Raw genomic sequence first — 20,506 nt, forward strand, 5'->3', positions numbered from 1 at the left:
TACGAGCCTGAAGGCACCACAGTGTCCTCTGACCTGACGTCACATGCTCGGGGATTTCCATTCCTCAATACCAAAGAAGTGTCTAATAATGCTGCGACCAGCACGAACGATACACTTTGAGCAACTTGCTTATATTTTACGGTGTTTACAAAGCTCCGGCCTCCATGCAGACTAAACTGTATTTCTTATTCAATAAATTGTGTTTGTCCTGGGTGGATGTTTGACATGCCTGTGACATCTGATCAAACTGAGTCCCATCTATTTCTGTACCAGCTTGGTGTGGGGTGGGACTCTGCAGAGCTGGTCTCTCAAGCACCGCAACTGACATGGTTGTTTAGAACAGACTGAATTGTCCAGGTAAACTTTTTTTTTTGAATGTGATTATTATTATTATTTAAGGTAGTATTTGTCAAACTTTCTGCACATTCAAGTTGTTTTGTCAGTAAGACAAATGTTGCTTGGTTATTATTGTGTGTTATGAAGTGTTAAGAAGTGTTGCTGATCATTATATTCACATCATTAGGAGAAAGCTGAATTGACCTTGTGACCCTTGGTTCTTGCACAGGTGCTGCCTTCATGGATCTGTATGATAGCAGAGGAGGAGGACTGAGTGTGATCGCAGAGGAAGCCGAGCACCAGGAGTTAAGCAGAGAGTCGACAGCCATGGAGACCCACAATATGGCTGCAGACAGGGAAGGGAGGGGCGCCCCCAATGTTTCCACCTTCCAGAGGTTTTCTGTTGACACCAACGAGTCCCTTCATTTCGATCCCTGTGAGAACAGCTCTCCATCCCCCACCGGGGCGGAAGATGGACAAGATGACCGTGACGATGTGTTTAAGGAGGAAGAAACTGAGGTGAGGACAAAAACACAGCTCTCGCCACATGCTTGGCTTGAATGATTAAAACAGAAGCTCGAGTACAGAATCAACAGCTCTAAAGATGTTGGGATAAATTCTGTCAATACATGAAAAGCTTGCATTAAATACAAACAATTGTGTCCAAATTAGTTCCACTAAGGACCAGATTTGATTATGTGAATGTGTCAACAGACCCTTATTCCATCATTACACACAATGACATTTTTCCTCATGATATCAGATAGTAGCACATTAATGTTTATATCAAACAGTTACAAGCTGGTCCCTTCTTCAATGGGTCAGTGTGTTCATGGTATTCACAAGAAGTGAAAGTGAGGAAGACAGCAAATGCCACACAGTTTGTATGTATAATACACAATCATGTTGCTAATATCCTAATATCCATTAAAAATATGATTTTCAAGTAGCATTCATTCATTTTGTATTTCCCCAAGAATAAAAGCTTGAACACATGCGAGAACGAGACATATTAAATCTGACTTTGGGTTCTGATTCGCCTTTGAACATGCCTGCCAAATCATTCGCATATTTTTCCCTCCTGAACATGAAAGTTCTTGACGACTTTGGCCCAATTTCTGTAATATCACTTTTTTCTCGGTATGAGTCCCAGAAGACGGAGCTGTCCACATGAAAGGCCTTTTCTTTACAGAACCACAGACATGAGCTGAGTCCCGACAGCAAAGCCTGGATAATGTTTTGTATTAAAAGCAGAAGGTGTTGATCTGGTTTTCAATTGCTTTCAGGATGAGATCATCATGATCAGGAATCAGCTGCAAGGAAAAGTTGCTGAGATGGAGAATTTTGCAGGTCATCTGGAAGAAATCTTTCTCACTGTGGAGGTAATATTTCAAATTAGGTTTGATTTTACATTTAATCAATATTATCTGACTGAGCCAGCATTTAAGAGAGCTTCTTCTTATTATTTTGTTCAGTGTGAACTTGGCAGAATCTAGTTTTGTAACTTGATAAGTTTTCAAATGTCTCCTCAGGGGCCCAAAATCACTGAAGACATCCATTGCATTTAGCTGCCCATATGTTTTATTAATATCAAACCTATGTGTATGTCTTTGCAATTTGGTCTATAATTGCATGGACAGGACAATTTTGGCCGTCAGGAGCAGCACTTGGAGCAGCACTACAACGATGTGCTGCAGACGCTGTCTCAGCGCTATGATGAGAGAGCGGCTGGACTGGAGGAGGAGAAGAAAAACAAGCTGGAAGAGCTGTACAGTCAGCTTTTGAACTGTGGCCGAGCAATGGACGCATCCAAGGAGCTGATTGAGAAAGCCCAGGAGATCTACCGCTACCAGGACAAGAGGCTGTTCCTGAAGGTGGATTCTCTTGTGTTTGCCCCAACCGCTGTTTGAAAATACATAAATATGAACATATTGATGACTCCAGTTTGATGTTAAAGTTTTGACATATTAGCAGGTTTATTCACATGCCACACGTGGGCACAAGGCTGTTAAATCTTGACAAAACAAACAGAAAACTGGTTGGACTCATATATTTAAACCACAAAAAACAACTCATTACATTTCGATCCTCTATTACTATGAAATATATTTTTATGTTTGACCATTTTTTAAAAAATGTAGTTGTATTAATGTTTGGATAACAAATCTAACTGTAGTTGCTTCTATACAAAATTTAAATTACAGCCACACATGAAGTCAATGAACCTGCTGACTGGTTAATGTGAAATATAAATTTGGATTACTTACCAGATGAAAGCAGTATTTGACCTGATGAAGATCTGCTGAACATCAAAGCACAGTCAACTTCCATTTTTTTATGTGGCTTGAAAATATTTGTGCAGACAAAGTTAAAACATACGTGTCTATTGTGACAGTGGGTATTAAATATTGATGGAGCATTTGACATTGTTTTAATTGCTCCCTTTGTTTGACAGACAGTCATGCCCGCCATTCAAAGGTAAATGTGATGCTGCTTGGTGTGACTCTGCACTCATAACTGAAGTGTACTTTTGAATGACTAACCGTTAATGTCAAGATTATTAGGTCAAACATACCACATGTGGAATAAAGCAAATATGTATATATATATGTATATATAGGCTATATTTTTCATTTTACATGTTGTTTTAATTCTGAGTCGGATTTGAGTTGAGTTATTGCCTTTTCCTGTCTTTCTTTGCCAGAATTGAGGAGTTTGCCAAAGACGAGGTCGACCTGACGTTGTCCACTAATCTTGAATTTAACACGCCACTTGCTGACCTGTCAGATGTCAAAACCATGATGGACTCAATCAATGTCGTTCCAGGTCTGATTCACACACCACTCACCTGTTTGACAAGAGAAACAAACAAAAAAAAGTTGATCAAAGGCCATTTTTCCAGCATATTCCTGTAACAAATGTCTGTAAACTCAACATGAAAGTAGCCTAACTGTTACTGCTCCTGACCTTTGACCAGCTGACTCAATAGTTGTGAAACATTCCTGAAACTGCTTCTTGAATCTACAAACCTTACTTCTGTCTCAAAGTTTATTGAAATGAGTTGCTGCCAACAAACTAAAAATTGGGTCAAAAAATAATCCCAACAAGTTATCTGTGCTTCACAGTGAATGAAATGTAGATTTGTGAGACCATGTTTTATTCAAATTGTACACTTTTTTTTTTTAATTCAGACTTGGCGTTTTGTGGGTTTATTTCCAAAATGATTGTTTTTACAGGCCTGGTCAAGCAGCTTTATCAGCGAGTAAAAAGATAAACACAAATGTTCAGAAATTGTGCCTGATATCTGAAGGAAAAATGGAGAGCAGCTTATATTCGGCCAAAAAAATTTTACCTGTCATCAAATTGTACCATAATTAGACTGATGTGAATTAGTAATTTTTATGAAATAGAAGAAGAATGACTCCGTGTTGAGATTAAAGTGTCTTCAGCCTTTGATACAGTCGACCACCAGATCCTGATAAACAGGCTACAGGACCTGATTGGCCTGTAAGGTCCAGTGCTCCAGTGCTTCTCCTCATATCTGACTGGTAGGAGCTTCAGTGTGTCAGCCAACCACATCATGTCTGAGCCAGCCAACCTGCAGTGTGGTGTGCCCCAGGGCTTAGTTCTGGGACCCCTCTTGTTCCTGTTGTATGTCCTTCCTCTAGGTCAGATAATCCAGCGGTTCTGTGAAGTTTCCTATCACCTGCCGACCTTCAGCTGGACTGCTCCTTCAAGCCCTCTGAAACCCACAAACTGAGCTTCTAAGTGAATGATAATGAACTGCTTGTCACAAACCAAGCAGACAACAGCCTCCAATTAAATTCGGAATAAACAGAGACTCTCATTATTGCCCCGGACAGTGCCATCCCCACTATTAAGCAGCACCTAGGTGATCTGAGCCCCTCAAACGAAGCCGAACTGAGGAACCTTGGGGTGATCTTTGACAACGCCGTGTCCATAGACCACCACTCAAGGCAGCTGGTTTGAACCTGTTTCTTCCAACTGCGCAAATATCGCTAAGCTCAGACCCACAGTGTCCAAGAACGAGCTTGAAATGATCGTTCATGCGTTCATATCCTACTGGACTACTGTAACAGCCTGTTCACTTGCCTCAGCAAGAAAGAGCTGGCTCGTCTTCAGTATGTCTAAAACTCAGCTGCGAGGTTGTTGACCAGCACCAACAAGAGGTCCCACATTACACCTGTTTTAAAATCTCTCCACTGGCTCCCTGTTGTGTTCCGTGTCCAGCTTAAAATCCTGGTGCTGACCTTCCGAGACCTACATGGCCAAGCTCCCATCTACATCAGAGACTTAACCACATCCTGCAGCTCGGCCTGGCGCCTGAGGTCCGCTGAACAGAACTTGCTGAGAGTCCCCCAGACTTGCTTTAAAACCAGGGGTGACCGCTCATTCACATCTACCGCACCTCCCCTCTGGAACGAGCTTCCCCTAGACCTGTGCTCCCTGGACTCAGTGGATGCTTTCAAATAACACCTAAAAACATTTCTGTTCCAGAAGGCGTTCCAGACCCACTGACAGTGTGTCTTGGCAGTACCATGGACTGTGTATACGATTTCTTCTCTCTGCTTTTATGTGCAGTGCAATGTCTTACGCTCTGTTATTTTATGTTATGCTCTGTTAAATGTTCTTTTATCTTCATATTTCTGATCTATATATGATTTTTTTCTCCCTGTGAAGCACTTTGTGACTGCTGTCTGCGAAAAGCGCTAGATAAATAACTTTCACTTACTAACCTACTTAAAAAAATTGCATAACACTGCTTTATATGTATTTTTCTGGGCATCACTCAATAACAAATCCATGTTTTTGCAATATACTCACAGCCCCATCTGCCCCAGTCATCAACCCGCAGATGCCCAACTCTGCCACCCAGACGTCGCTGCGTGTGTGCTGGAGCCTGTTCTCGGACGATACGGTGGAGTACTACGAGCTGTACTACCGGCCGGTTTTGGAGGACACACTCGCAGATGGCACCTGTGCGCCACACGGTACGACTGGGAGACGCGACCTGCAGGCTCAAACCATCTGCTTCTGAAGCAGCTTTCACTGATGTGCCAATTTCAGGCTTTTTTTCGTGCATGTAATGATGAGATAAGCCTGAACTACGTTGCCCACGCTTGCTTTTCAGTCAGCAAGGTGAACGTGAAGGAGACCCACTGCACTGTGACAGATCTGCTGCCCAACGCTCAGTATGAGCTGTGGGTGACGGCGACCAATACCACCGGCATCAGCCCCGCAAGCGAGAAAGCTTTATACATGACAGGTAATGAGCAACACACTCCTGAAAAGTACATGAAAAAAGCTTTATATTTGCTGATACAAAGTTGGAATTATAAAGAGATGAGCTAAATGTTTACTTTCAAGGATAATTCCACTGATGTGTTTTCAGAAAGTCCCATAATTATCAGAATATAAAAGACTGAAACATAGAACAAAAACATATTACAAAAAAGACTATGTCCAGTCAGACCAGAACATAAAATGAGAGTATTCTCAATTGTGGTTTACCAGGATCACTGATAAAAACTGGGTTTCAGGAGACACTGTCATTGATACCAACAGCAGTTCATCTGAGGATAGGAAGATATAAGCTGCTTAAACACGATGAGGTGTATCCAGTGTCTCTCCCAGTCCGACCTGTTGTTTTCATAATCCTAACCTTACCCCTAACCCTAAATTGACCGGGATGCTTGAAGTGTATGTATTTAAACAAGTGAAGTCAGTGAGTGTGTTTTCTTGTGAATGAGAGTGGCATTATGAGTGTATCAAACATTGTACACTGAGTAGAGACAAACAGAAATAGTCTGTTTTGTGCTGTGTTCGCGTTTCACTATCCTCGTATAAGAAAAGAAAAACAAATGAGAGAAGAATTTCTTAGCTGGGCTTTTTAAATTGGACATGGATCCCATCAGCTGACAGAGATTCTTAAAGTTAAACAAAGGACAGATAACATATTGAAACTCAGACTTTAAACATGGCAAAGATTTTAAGTTTAATATGGATTTTTACTTAGACTCTGTACTGACAGATGCAGATTCTTCAAACAAGTCCTGTGTTGCCAGCCCGGGACTCTAGAAAACACTTTATACTCTGCATTTGTTCTGTATTCCTTTAAAAAGACTCACTGTCCCTCTACTGGAATTTAACTCTTGAAAATACACCCTGATATGTTAGACCTGACTTATGTTTTTTAAAACTATCTCAACATACTCAGTGCAAACTTAATTTTCCACTTTCATTTTGACAGTTGAAATGGTTCTTCTGAAACTTCACAAAGTTTGAAAAAGTGACTTTCAGATTATTAGTTTTCCTTCATCTGTTGTCTGCTCCAGCCTTACATGACTGATGCTGGAGGAATAAAGGCAGGGTGTTCTCTCTTTAGTGCCGTCGCCTCCTGTCATCAAGCAGCGGGAGTGTTCCAGCTGTCCAGAGGCGGCTCTGATCCGCTGGCAGTCCGGAAACACCGACCCGGTGGACTCCTACACCGTGGAGCTCAGTGAGATGGCCGCTGACGGCCCGGAGAGCAGCGTCACCGAGTGAGAATCATCTCCGCCAAGCACACGAATTCAATTGTGCCTTCCTGGAATTTTCCTTCTTAGAGGTTCAATTTAAAAATAGCTCCTTATAAATAGAAACTCTCTGCGCTGCTTCAAAGATCCAGCACCGCATGATATTGGTCTTTCTCCTGGCCTTTCCTTTAATAAGGCTTTTGCTTCACTACTTCCATGAACACGTCAGTGTTTAGTGCTTGCCTGGGATTTTCGAAGTCCCCTGGTTATAGAGAGCTGCTGAATCAAGCCACACTCTGTCCCAGAAAATCTATTCTTAGCTTCCTCTCCTGCAGCACTGGCGAGCAAAATGTCCTCATATTCAGGGTCATTTACATTTTTCATCTGGTCACTCCAAGAAGCAGAGAGTCGGCGCAGTGTTTGCACAGTGAATCACCTTAAATTTAACAAAGTGTCAAACCATCCACGTCATTGATCATGAGACCAAATATTTCTTAAAGAGTTTACACTTTGGTAGAGTTATAGAAACAGAAGGTAGTTCAGAAAGTGAGCATAATTCTGCTCTCGTCACACTTATAAAGGGGTTGACATCGGGCTGTCGTCTCATCGGTTGATCCTGCAGGTCTATCGTGGCCGTGCCCACCTGTCAGTGTCTGATCCAGCTGCAGGCAGGCCGGCGGTACCTCATCGCAGTGAGAGCCGTCAACATCGGTGGGCCCAGCGACAAGAGTGAAGTTATCACCATCTCCACCACAGGTGATCCAAAAAAAAAAAAAAAAAGAATCAAGGGTCAATCTGCTCGTGTTTATTTTAACCAGAATTGAAAATTTCATAATTCAGTGAAATACAAGCAATAACGGTCATTCTATTACCATGAAAAACATAAAAGGCCAACAGGTTAATATGTTAAATACTGAAAGCCTTTGTATGGAGACACTGCACGCATTTTGAAATGACTTCAGTCTGTGTATAAACTGACTGTGTTCAAATAAAAGTACCATTTAATTCAAAGTAATCCAGATATTCTTCATTTAATGTGCTTTCCCCTCAATTACACAGCATTAAGTGTGTTTACCTGTGCAGGTACTCTCTTCTACCTGTTGGAGGACACTGCTCACCCTTGCCTGTCTGTCTCTGAAGACGGCTTTACCATCTTCTATGGAGACGAGGAACTGCCCATAAGCGCCATGGCCTTGGACGACGAAAACACCTTCACCAGGTCGAGTATGAACAAGCTGAGCGTGGCCAAAGATTACAGGAGGCAGGTGTGTTTTCAGTAACTTTGTGTGTGTGTGTGTGTGTGTGTGTATCTACAGATGTGTTGCCGTTCTGGGAGATCTCATTCCAGTGCGGGGCCGACATTACTGGGAAGTTGAGGTCGATGATGGGACAGAGTTTCGAATCGGGGTCGCATATGAGGACACGGAGAGGAGCTCGTACCTCGGGGCCAACAGTACCTCCTGGTGTATGAGACACATCCTCAGTCCGTCCAGGTAACGGTGCGTCGTCCCACTTCAAACATAAGGCTGGACAGTCACCAGAGGGGTCTCATACTTCTTTGCATTGCTTATACCAGTTAGTTGATGTAGGTCTAGCTTTAGGTCTGGCTGTCTTACAAATCTGACTGTGGTCTAACCCATACAACTGTTTCAAAAACAACATTTTCTGGGAGAATAAAAACTTGATATTTTATGGCCAGTTTGCACTTCACTGTGTCATATAGAAAAAGAAATTATCTGTGGAGAATCCAACAGAACAGGAAGGTCAAAAAGTAACTTTGTTTTCCATCTGCCAATTGCAGCACAAGCTGATGAAATGTGCTTTCATTTTCATGGGACTGCACACACCAGCAGATGCAGCCAATCGGATATCAGAATCAGCATGCTGATCCTAAGAGGGATGACTCCTGCAGTTCAGAGAAACTGGGCCAAAACTTGCATTTTTAACATTCTCAAATTTTCCTTTCCTAAGCAAAAACAAACAAAAAAAAATCATCCCTTCATGCAAAACTGAACATACCGAGTGGAAAAGCCCACAGTAGAATTTCTTTTACGAGTGTTTCCATGGCAACTCTTCATGGAACAAAGCAGGACAGATGAATTATCACATTTAGCAAATCATTCGGAGAAACACATCACACAATCCCTGGATGTGGAAATCCCGCTGAGGCAGCCTACGCACAATTTAACAATCACATCTCTTGTTTTCTATAATCTGCAACCATTTCAAATCCTGCTGTTGGCTGGTTGTTCAGCATCTGCTCTCCTGATGGCCGACACAGTGAATGAGGGAACCATGCCTTAAAAAGCCGTACACCAAGTTGAGAACGTTTTACACATTCATAATTATGCAGACTTTTTTCTTTTTCCCCCCCAGACATAAATATGAGTTTCTACATAATGGCTGGAGTCCAGATCTGAGGATCACAGTGAACCCGGTGCGGATCGGAGTGGCGCTGGACTACGAGAGGGACACTCTGTCCTTCTTCAACGTGAACCTGGAGCAACACCTCCACACCTTCCGCTGCCGCTTCCAGAGCTACGTCCAGCCCTGCTTCAGCCTGGACAACCCGGGAGCCCTCACCGTGCACAACGGCATCCAGGCGCCCGCGTACGCCTTCATGTGACGCCGGAAACCAAATCCACAGTGCTTCAAAACATCAGCGACAGAAAACCCACAACTTCGTTCTTTTTTAAATTGGTTTTTATTATAGTATTCCATGGGAACAGGCATACACCATTTTCCAAGATAAGAAAAGGCTCAATTGAATTGTACAATAGGTATTTAAACCATCTGTAACTGCAGCAGACCCTTCAAAAAACAAACAAAAAAAAAAAATAGAAACAAGAAGCTTGTTTTGTTCATTAAGAAATGATGCATTGAAAAGAAATAAAACAAACTTGAAATAAAACTATTTCAAGGGTGAAACAAAAACCCATTTGAAGTTTATTTATACATTTTTTTCCCACATTGAAAAGAAAAAAAAAAAAAAAAAAAGGAAAAGTCCATCCTTAATACTTCCACACCGAGAAGCAGCAGCTGATGTGCTTCACAAGGTTCACAAATCATGATAAAAGGCCTCTTGAGGCAGCCGTAAGACTGGAAAAAGAAAAGCACTGAGGTTTGGAAAACCTTTGTCCCAAATATCCAGCGTCTACAAACGAAAAAGAGTAAAAGAATAGACTGAAGGGGCAGATACCTGCATCTACATCTGCTGTACAGGCGGACAGAAAAATAAATACGCTCACGGCTGAATAAAAGCAACGGGTTTTCATCTTGTATCAGGGGTTTCAAAAATCAAAGAACAAACTGAATGACATTAAGAAAAAAAGAACATGAAAATAAGCTTTTTGCTTCAGAAACCTGAAAAGAGCGAGAATGTCCGAAATCCAAGACTTTGCCAGTATTTTTGTCCAAAGTCAACCTGGCACGCAGTATTTGCAAATACTTGTAAATTAAGTGAAAATTTAATTTTCTAAAGTCAACCGAGAACAGATAGAAATCCAATTAAAAAAAAAACAGAAGTTCAATCGCAGAGCAGACGGTGATTATTCACTATTTTCAGCAGGAAACGGATTGACACACTGGCACTGTTTTAAAAACAAGTGTGATATCAAAAGAGTGGACTTTTCCTTTTAGAGAAACGTTTCGCTGTAGTGAATGTCGCCTCGGGGAGTGAATTTCCAGGACAATGAGGAGGACGGGGCGGGACAGAGGCTATGAGTGATCGGTCTTACTGCTGTGAGTCCTCTCCTCCTCCTCGTCGGAGGAATCCCCTCCGTACGGCACGAGCCCCGACGCATCCACGCTCACTTTCACCTTCTTCTCACACACCTCCTCTTGAACACCTGTACAGGCACAAAGAAAACAGAGACACGGAGAGGAGTAGAAGGGAGACGGGGTGAGGGAGGGGGGCAGAGAGAGAGAGAGAGAGAGAGAGAGAGAGAGCGAGCACAAAAGGGAAACCCATTGAGGAGCCCCATGTTAGCGATGGTTTGGGGTTCGTTTGATCCGCAGCCAGGAGAAGGGAGATATCAAATGAAACGGCAGTAGAGCACACATCCATAACAGGCCGGTCCAGGGACACATGTTGAGAGAGAAAACAGGGGAAAGACAAAGAACATATACGAGAGGAGCGTGTTAGTCGGTTCAACAAGTGGAGCGATTCACACAGGTCTCCACTCCTCCCCCATCACTCCGTGGGGGGGAGACGCCATTTTCATTTTAGCAGAAGAAATGTCCAAGTGCTCAGGCCCTTAAGACTTCTGGAAATCAGCGGCGACATACCCAGCGGGGCGTTGCTGCTGGACGGGCTCGCAGAGTCATCCGTCACCGCGTCTCTCGGCCGTTTGCGTGCAACAGGAGCAGGAGCCACGAAGGGAGGCGGAGGGGGAGGCATCAGAAACCTGAAAATCACAAACACATTGATATGGAAACTAAAGTAATCGGATAGGAAATCTACATACTGAAAGAGCACGATGATCAACGGTCAGACCTTTCTACTTTTTTCTCCTCTGCAACAGACGTAGGAAGGACGGCCTCCTGCTGAGAAGGATGCTCTGGAGACCTGCTGGTAGACTGAACAAAGACACTCAAGTTTTAATATGATCGATCACAGATGTGTAAAGAGGTATTAGTTTGACCTCGGTGATAATCAGGGAAACTGTCAGCAACCATTCAACAGGTCTACATCTAAACTGTTTAACAAACTCATGGTTCTTTTTTCTTAAACTGAAGTGTCTTAAACTTCAGACAATCTCAAGTTAAATTGTTCCTGTGAGGATCAGCAACATCTTGATAAACAAACATGAGCATTTTACATTCCAGGATCATATTTACACTGTTAAACAACTGTGATACTCATGGTTTCAGCATTTTAAGCACAATGTGTCTTTTTTCCAGGGCTGAAGCATCTCCGCTCATGATTACAGAACAGAAACCTGAACTATCAGCTGTAACTTCAGCTATAAGCAGCCACAATAAATTAATTCATGTTACTCTTGAGCTGACCTGTTTGTCCTTTGCCTCTTCCTGGAACTGATGTGTGGGACTTCCTGAGTCAGGGGGGTTGGTTAAAGGTCCCTCGGGCTCCGGTGCCTCACTGCTGTTTGGATCCTTAAGCAGAGCAGAAACCAACACGGACACACTGAAGCTGCCACCAGGGTTTGAAACTACAAATACCCAAAGGCTTCAACTGATTCCTAGCCTTTATTATTCTTGTGACGTAAATAGTACTAAAACTACTAAATGATAGTATATTTTAATCAGAAAATAAACTTGTGGTTCCAACTCTAAAATAGGTAGTTTTAATTCATAACAATGAAACTTTGGCCTAAATACTACCTGACCCCTGAAAAGATGGTTGAAATTGGTCAATCTGATTGATTTAATTGGTCTTTCAAAGATTTGAGCAGAGGAAAAGGTCTAACATTTACCTGGACAAGAAATGAATGCGATTTCCTAGGACACACCGGATACTGAACCATTGCCTGAGAAGATGGAGGGTTTGTCGACAGGTTAGAATGACTTGGGGGACCATTTGCATTACTCCAATAACCACCGGCTCCTGGGTACGCTGAATAGCCGCCAGCATACCCATTCGCTGGGTAGTTATACCAGGATCCCTGGTTAGAGTAATTGCTATTAGGTGGATATCCATGTGCTGCGTATGCTGAAATGAAAGTATAGAACGCCGAGTTAATAGCATATAACACATGGATCAATAACAGGGTGCTTTGACAAGTTTGACCTACGATTTCAACTTATTGCTGAGCCACTAAAAATGTCAAGGGAGGATTAAATACCACGAGCGCAAAAGCAGTCAGCCGATACCTCCACAGCTGACATTTGGCCACTTTGTTGGAATTTGCCTGTTTAGTTATGCAGTCTTATGGTACACTTACGTTGTGTTGAGCCTGTGGCCGTGTACGTCGACACCATCCGGGCGTGTTCCGCTCGCACCTGAAGAAAAAGAGGAAACGGAATGGAAGATGTAAGGAGGACAGCCTCCCAGCAAAGGCTATGTTGGCATATCTTCAGTAGTTTATTGTCGGTAGGCGCAGAGCACTCAAAAGCTGTCATCAGGTGGTTCACACTACACTGACTGTTGGAGGTCAGTTTCAGTGAAGAATACACACTGCTGTAGTCTCACCTCCCACTGAAGTGACAACTTTACTTTAGGGTGACAATATTATAAACTTACGGTTTCCAGTAGACTCTCTGTGAGTTTCTTTGCAGACTCCAGTCCAGCTGCGTTCGGGTGGCTGCAACGGACAAGAGGACCATTGTTTGATGGGACGAAGCAGATTCAGCACAGGACAAAAAACAAGTGTCTTCCTAAATACATGCAAGAAGTCACCTTACACGACTCCTAAACAAAATTATACTGTCTCATGATGGTTAAAAAAATATTTTATTCATCTACACAGCAACAAAATGCTATGTCCAAAAATATATCATCTTTTATTACAAATCAGAGAGGCTTTTTGGTTTCCTTCCAATTTAGAACAGGAATGACAGGCGACAGCCACCAGCCATTAAACTCAAATTTGATGAACTGAGCAATTTATTCTGGGTTTATTGCAATCAAGCAATTGTATGCCTATGATGGACATCAACACATTTCTTGAAAATAATGACAGCAAAACAGAAAAGCAATAACAGTAACATTCATTAATAAAAGCACGTATGATCTCTCTGCAAGTGGAAGGGTGCTGCACCAAATAAAGGACAGTATAGAGATGGAATGAAAATCCATTGCGAATGAACGTACCTGATGTAGACGTAAAGAGGCTCGAAAGACTCTCTCTTTGACGCTTGCTCTATGTAGCCAGACCCTTTTCCCCTGAGGAAGACCCGAGCTCCGGTCTCTGTCTGAATGTGACCCAGGTATGAACCTCCCGGACCCTCGACCTTTTCATTCACGTTGAAAGAGGGCAGCGCCTGATCCAGGCCCACGAAAATCTTTGTGTGCACGAAACTCTGAGGATTAAAGCAAACAAAAAAGACACGCCGTTTACACGTTGAAGCTGCGCCGTGAAGACAATGCTTGTGGTAAAGTATGTTTATTAGCAGACACAGTAATCCGCAGCGTCTAACTGTAGACTACAGATGTTCTCTCTGCTATTTGATATAGGAGGTGGGTATCAGTGAAGGTGATATGGTCTTCATTCGCCTCACTTTCTTGACCTCCATGTTTACCAATCCTGACAAACAATTGAAGTCCAGTACAATACGAATCCAGCACTTTTTCTTTAAATAGAACCATCAACACAACAGTTGTGTACTATTCTGTTTTCTGAATATAGTGTATTTCGGTGATTAGAAAGAAAATATCATCAACTAATAAGTGAAATGAAAGTTTTCATTGTGTGTGTCACCTGACTTTCTGTACCTACCCCTGAATGAGGAGCTGCAGGCCGGTGCCCCTGGCCGGGCACTGCAGTGGTGTTTGGCATCCGTGGAACCGGAGGGGGGATGACGGGCCGAGGAGGCTGAGGGTAGAGTGTGAGCGGTGGCATGACGGGTATCTGCTGTCCTCCGGACGCTGCAGAAATCCTCATCACGTCCTCAGAGATGATCTCCTTTATCCTCATCACAGCTTCTAATGTTACAATAAAGAAGTCATAGACATTCCATCAGTTATATTCAATCCTTTCACTGTAGAGAAAATCAGAATCAGAATCTGGTTTTACTGCCAAGCATAGTTACCCACACAAGTAATTTGTTTTGGTGGGTGGGTAAAAGTTTTAACTTTTCATAAAATATGAATAATCACAGGCAATTAAAGGTGAAATAATAAAATAAGTGTTACTTACTATTGACCTGTTCTTGGTTTTTTCCCTGGACGTGTAGATACAAAGGTCTTTGTCTAAAAGAAAGGAAATCATAAATGTTTCAAACAATACTGAACTTGTGCACTTTCCCAAACATTTATTCTTTACTGGTCATTATCACTTATATCACTGACTTCTGCATTACATGACCAACTATAATTATTTAGATTGAGGACATTTCTTTTAAACACGTTCATTGCAGATTTACATTTATCAAAATTTTTTATACAAATTATATAGAGTCAATGTCACAAAATGATTGATAATTTAAGACCTGAAACATTTAATTTGAGAGAATATAAAACCATAACCGTTAATACACACCCTAATCGATTTCCCTTTTCGGCTTCACTCATAAAATGACCTTTCGTTGAGACGACAGCGCCACTGAACTGTCGGATCTGAAAAGCCAAGCAGACATTTTGATCAAAGAAAACACAGGTTTAAAGAGATTTGAAGTCGATGACCATGTTCTGCCAACCACCTCCACATCACACCTACCTCCTCCTGTGTTTTGCCTTTCGTGAGAAGGTCTCTACTATTCAGCGGAACATCATTTATGTCAACCTCCGTAACCACCATCTCCTCTGTCATGGTGGGCACAGGCACACTTGTAGGTGTCTGAAAGATGTGAAGAGAAATCTTGAGACCCTTTCGTGGCTTCTAAACAGTTCACCCACCAGCACCAATCTACCGTGTTAACAAAAACTACCTACCTTTGCGAGTAACGGAGGAGGCGTTAACAGCTTTCCTTTGGCCATTAACATTGCGTTTATTTTAGCTGCCATAGCAGCAGCCATTTCCACACCTCCCTGGGCTGAAGGCTTTTCACCTGCATCTGGTGGCTGAGAAACTGCACCATGTGAACCAGCACTGCTGACAACTCCTGATAAAGACACAGGGTGGGCTGCATTTTCACTACTCCTCTGCTGCTGCACATCAGCACTCTGTTTGGGCTGAGCTGGTTGATCCCAGCGTCTGCTTAGGCACCTGTAAATAAAAACCCAACACAAGAAAACACTGAATGCAGGCACTATATGTGAATACAATATCAAATGTATGGTAAGTTTTTAGTCATGTATGGTATGACTAAAAATGAGCAATTTCAAATTCTATACAACAACAGAAATAAGTTCTCAAATTTGGGTGAGAATCTTAAATGCAATTAAATCATGTACAAATATACTACTGCTCAATACATTTTCCACTGATCTGATGCTTAAATTTGGAAAATGAGCACAGAACAGTATTGTTACAGGGAATGGAGAGGACAGGCAGAGGCGGGAGTAGATATGTTCGGACAAAGGATATTGAGCAATCAGGCAGAGGAGAAGAGGGGGAATACCCCAGTGGAAATTTGTAAAGGAACATGTTGACATAGTTTGTGTAACAGCAGAAGAGGGATAAGATGGGGCCGGATAAAAAAGCCTTGCCGACCCTCAAAGGTGAAGCCAAAAGAAGGACCTTAAGTTTTAAACACGACACCAGATATCAACGGCTGTCAGTGGAAATGTGTATAGCGCGTTTTCCAGGTATACCATCTTATTAGACACATAATCACGTTTTACATGCATTTCCCGTAGATCACTTAAGCTTTGGACAGACCCGCGTATCGGGATTATAAACAATCAGATGCTAAAGCACGCTAAGCTATCAGCAGCTAACGATACTAGCGTTAGCAGGCTGGCACTACGGCCCAATAACAACCTAAGTTACAAACCTCTACGAGTACGAGGACTTCATTACTACAACTTGACATATAAACAACGTGCTTAATTATTTCTGTAAATTGAAGTGTGTTCAGTCCGAATGCTGTTTCAAGCTAACTTTATTTCCCGACAGGCCCAAATGGCGTGTGTGCTAGCGGTTAGCATGTTTACTCGTACTACCAGGCGAGTTAGCTTAGCAAGCTAGCAACGGAAATGCGCAAAGAAGAACCCAACTTCGTCCGAGCGGGCACTTACGGCGTTTGTCCAGTCATTCCCGAAGACATAGCACCACTCCACTCACTTAGCAGTAGAATTTAAACAGATTCTAATGCGGTTGGACGCTCGCAGCCATCGGCCCGCTCTGACTCGCTCCGGCGCCGGCGGCTTCTTCTGACGACGCGTCGCGGAGTGTGACCGCGCTGAGCGGAGGCGGAGCCGCGTCTTGTTATGTAACCGTGACGCGTCACGCTGTCTGGAGAAAACCCCGACAGCGCCACAGCGCCCGGCCTACATGTCTCAGACTATGCTAAGAAATTCCATGTTACTTACTAGTATGTAACTATCAGCACAAAACTTTTTTTTATGTTTTGAACTATATGGGGTATTAAACGTACGGTCTGCGGGCCCGAACTGGTCCGCCAGAGAGTCCAGACCAGCTTTTAACATGAAATTTATCAGCTGTGAAAAATTATGACATTAACTGCAATATATTTATTTGACCACCAGAGGCGCACAGGAGTGAACTCTTTCCACAGTGGTGAGTCAGTCCAGGTGATGAGGATGACTGTACTACACAGATGTAGACTTGTGTCTACATTCAATATGATTTGTAGTTAGTCTTATCAGAATGTGAACTAGTCTAACATATTTTTGAATTTGAGCTACATGTGACCATTTCTTTTCTTTTCTTTTTTTTTGCATTTGAAGATGTAAATAGTGGTATAATATAAAACAACTGTGACATGTAAGTTGTAAAGCATATGTTGAACCGAGGCATTTGAATTGAAATTTCAGGCTTGTCTCGTATTGTAAAATAAAATAGTCCATTCTGTCTGAAATTTGTGAGCTTCTGTATCATTCCAGCACAACTGAAGTCACAAGTTTATGAAGTTTTTTTTAATAATGTATCAATATTTGCTCTAAAACAAATAAATAGATTTAGAGTTAGTCTTGTTATTTAAATGTCTGTCCAACTTGAGATTATCTTAGATGTTACTGCTTCGTGTTCAGAAGGGAATGCATCTGATCCAGTCCGAATGTGGATCTTTATCACCACACATGTATTCCATACCTTGCATGCTTTGTTTTTTCCTGGTATAATTATATAATAGACAATCATTGGATAAAACACTTTAATTTCCAAAAATGTAGCTTTTCATACTGGTCATCAGTGTTCAAACTTTTCTCCTTAGTAATGTGATACTTGGAATATTCAAAACATTTTAAACAAAGTGGGTTGATAATGATAAGGACAATTAACCTGGGAGGTCAGTTGTTTCAAGAAATTGTTGCATCAATCACACTTCTTGTTAGAATATAACTTGTATGCACTCTCCAGAGCAGGGATGGGGATCCTGGCCACAGTCCTGCATGTTTTCAATGTTCCCCTCCTCCAGCACACCTGAATTTAATGAGTGGATCACGATGAGGCTCTGCTTCGTTATCAGGCTTTCTGCAATCATTACTTTCAGGTGTGTTGAAGTCTGGACACATTGAACATGTGCAGAAACGCAGTCTTCAAGGACCAGGACTCCCCATCCCTGCCCTGGAGATTTTGCCATTGTCCCAAAAAGCAACTCAATCCAGTTTGAAAACATCACTCGACCAATGATGCGAGTTTTGGGTATGGGGGGTAGACAATCTGGTTAGATGGCTCAATAAACTAAGTGCTCATATTTTATAGGTGCACAGGTTTTATGTTATGCTGACTGAAGACTGAAGAAAAGAGTGAAAGTAAGAGAAGAAACTGAATCACAGCAGGAAAAACACTTCCAACATATCTTTGACATTATTTTATTTTTCATTGAATAGTTTCTACTTTTTTTCCGTGCCTTCAGACCAAAATGTGAATCAGAAGGAAGAAACAAATCCCCTGATTGAGTGTACAATTCTGTCATAAGAGAGAAACAAAGATAATTGTGGTCAAAAAAAACATTTTCAACCACCATTTGCTTAGCTGTTATGGCATTTATATACTGTTTAAGGAGGAAATATTCTTAATAAGCAACAATCTTTAACATATATTAGTATCCTAATCTGAATCCAACCTTGAACAAAAAGTCGTTCCCTGGGTCTGTGCATAAAGGATGTTGGACAAGTGGCCAAAATAGAATGATGTTTGATCAAAAATCAATGCAAGCTGGCCTCTAGGAGACTGCTTAAAGACAGTGATAGACAACTCTGCGATCCACATCCTTCTTAACCATTGACTTCTCTGTATACGTGCTGTATGTGACCATCCCATTCACAGGTATTCAGATAGCTATAATGGTTGATCTCATTTGCTGCAAATCCAGTGTAAAATTCATTGTCTATAAAAATATTGAGATTTACTTGAACATAACCTTCTGACTATGTTATAATAAAAACTCCAGATGTCTGTTGCAGTTGCACAGTGGGATGTACTGTATAAATATTGTATAAAATAAGGCAGTCTTTTCAGTAGGATAAACCAGATACAAAAATTTCTGGGAGAAAAAATTTTCAAGTCCAAAATGTCTTCACATATTTCTGCTGTTGTCAAATGTCAAGCGGTTTACAGCATTAAACCAAGAAGTAAGGGATTGTTGCAACAATGAATACACCCACGCACTCACACCAACAACCAAAACACACCCACACATGCACACACGCAAACTCCTGATGATCAACAATAACAGCTTATTCTCCAATGCAACATCCCACCCCTGGACAAATCACTGAGACGTAGACATTTCTAATATTGTTTACAGTGCAATACAAAAGTGTTCATTCAAACTGGTACTGTACTTCTGATAAGAAAATAAAAATGTTTAATATGGTAATGCTTCATATGTATAATAGTTGTGAATTTTTTTTGAGAGTTATAGTAGTATTTGTCTTCATTAGCTTTGGCTTTTATCTCTCCTTTTTAAATTCATTTTGTTCTTATTTACCAACTAATTTCATTTATTAATCTTAATATAGAAAATATGGAACATCTACAAAAAAAAAAAAAAAAAAAATTAACATACCAAATCATCAGTAATTAGATACCTATGATCACGATGTTGAGGTTTTTGTCTCTCAGCAGTGGCCTGAAATTAAAGTCCACTCCCTGACCCGCGAGGAAACACTCCTCTCTTACTTCTGTGACGACAGCTGTGTGTCATGGAAATATTGCCCCAAAAACAAACAAAACAAAAACTAAAGTAGCAGTGGAGTGTTCTTTCTCGATGTGGCCTCCAGGGGTTGAGGGAGTAGGTCCTGCCGTGCCGCGAGAACAGGACGGAGGTCAAAGGTGACTGTATGGCCTGACGTGGATCGGACATCTTCATATGCAGACCATCCACTCCTTCAGTAAACACGCAGTTTTTTTCTCAAAACAGCAACTTCACAGGCAGACGGGAGCGCCCATGTAGTAATCAGAGGACGGATGCTTTTCCGGGAGCACTCTCTCTCTCTCTCTCTCTCTCTCTCTCTCTCTGTCATGTCACTTGACCAGCTACACTGCGAATGCCTGAGAGGCACGAGAAGTTCAGAAAGATGCTGCGCGTCCGTGTCCGTCTGTCACAGTTCTCATCTGACGAGCTTTGACCGCCGGTCAGGAAGTCCTTCTGTAGTTTCTGCGTGGACGGACACGTGGACGCTCGGCGTGCTACAGAAGCAGGAGAGTGAAGGCGAGGGGGCCCTTTGGCTGGCTGGCAGGGAGAGAGACGCACCAGCAGGAAAGAGGAGGTCTGCCCCGGACAGTGTGGTCCCAGGGCTGCACACTGCAGCTCCTACTCTGGAGGGGGTCGCAGGCTGTGCAGCTTCCTCTCATCAAGGCCTTTCCAGTACTTGAAGTTGTTGTCCAAGTGCTGCATAAGATTGGGAAGGTCTGCAAAAGCTGGAGAGAGGGTCGGCAATTAACATC

At 42.2% G+C, this 20,506-nt stretch overlaps 3 protein-coding genes across 3 annotated transcripts in view; 1 reads left to right on the forward strand and 2 right to left on the reverse strand.

The window, feature by feature from the left end:
* Positions 1-147: 147 nt before the first annotated feature.
* fsd2 (fibronectin type III and SPRY domain containing 2) lies at positions 148-9,742 on the forward strand. The gene is made up of 13 exons (XM_030096783.1): positions 148-357; positions 566-855; positions 1,623-1,718; positions 1,977-2,210; positions 2,792-2,814; positions 3,041-3,162; positions 5,184-5,348; positions 5,489-5,623; positions 6,743-6,896; positions 7,492-7,625; positions 7,953-8,088; positions 8,186-8,362; positions 9,246-9,742. The coding sequence occupies exons 2-13, from the start codon at positions 577-579 to the stop codon at positions 9,493-9,495; spliced, it is 1,905 nt and encodes a 634-aa protein (XP_029952643.1). The 5' UTR covers positions 148-357; positions 566-576; the 3' UTR covers positions 9,496-9,742.
* Positions 9,743-9,784: 42 nt separating this feature from the next.
* LOC115392249 (KH homology domain-containing protein 4-like) lies at positions 9,785-16,816 on the reverse strand. Its single transcript, XM_030096819.1, has 14 exons — positions 16,669-16,816; positions 15,421-15,694; positions 15,206-15,325; positions 15,029-15,105; positions 14,687-14,739; positions 14,267-14,472; positions 13,642-13,850; positions 13,072-13,132; positions 12,773-12,830; positions 12,305-12,540; positions 11,880-11,984; positions 11,365-11,447; positions 11,157-11,275; positions 9,785-10,717 (listed from the first exon to the last, which is right to left on the reverse strand). Exons 1-14 carry the CDS (start codon positions 16,695-16,697, stop codon positions 10,587-10,589), a joined length of 1,761 nt encoding a protein of 586 aa, XP_029952679.1. The 5' UTR covers positions 16,698-16,816; the 3' UTR covers positions 9,785-10,586.
* A 1,595-nt stretch (positions 16,817-18,411) lies between these two features.
* The window catches only part of pde8a (phosphodiesterase 8A), a 44,451-nt gene continuing 42,356 nt past the window's right edge, over positions 18,412-20,506 (reverse strand). Inside the window, exon 22 of the mRNA XM_030096770.1 lies at positions 18,412-20,479. Coding sequence (XP_029952630.1) covers positions 20,373-20,479 — 107 coding nt within the window. The 3' untranslated portion in view covers positions 18,412-20,372. The remainder of the gene's footprint in view (positions 20,480-20,506) is intronic.

This window comes from Salarias fasciatus, chromosome 1 (assembly GCF_902148845.1).
Source record: "Salarias fasciatus chromosome 1, fSalaFa1.1, whole genome shotgun sequence".
Lineage (NCBI taxonomy): Eukaryota > Metazoa > Chordata > Actinopteri > Blenniiformes > Blenniidae > Salarias > Salarias fasciatus.

Excerpts from the sequence above, each read along its gene's own strand:
- fsd2 (XM_030096783.1), top strand. The coding sequence starts at position 577 with ATGGATCTGTATGATAGCAGAGGAGGAGGACTGAGTGTGATCGCAGAG. Across the intron at positions 1,719-1,976 it reads AAATCTTTCTCACTGTGGAG|GACAATTTTGGCCGTCAGGA; the intron begins GTAATATTTCAA and ends TTGCATGGACAG. Across the intron at positions 5,349-5,488 it reads TGGCACCTGTGCGCCACACG|TCAGCAAGGTGAACGTGAAG; the intron begins GTACGACTGGGA and ends CTTGCTTTTCAG.
- LOC115392249 (XM_030096819.1), bottom strand. The coding sequence starts at position 16,697 with ATGTCTTCGGGAATGACTGGACAAACGCC. Across the intron at positions 14,740-15,028 it reads GAAAAGGGAAATCGATTAGG|ACAAAGACCTTTGTATCTAC; the intron begins GTGTGTATTAAC and ends CCTTTCTTTTAG. Across the intron at positions 11,448-11,879 it reads AAGAGGCAAAGGACAAACAG|TCTACCAGCAGGTCTCCAGA; the intron begins GTCAGCTCAAGA and ends GTCTTTGTTCAG.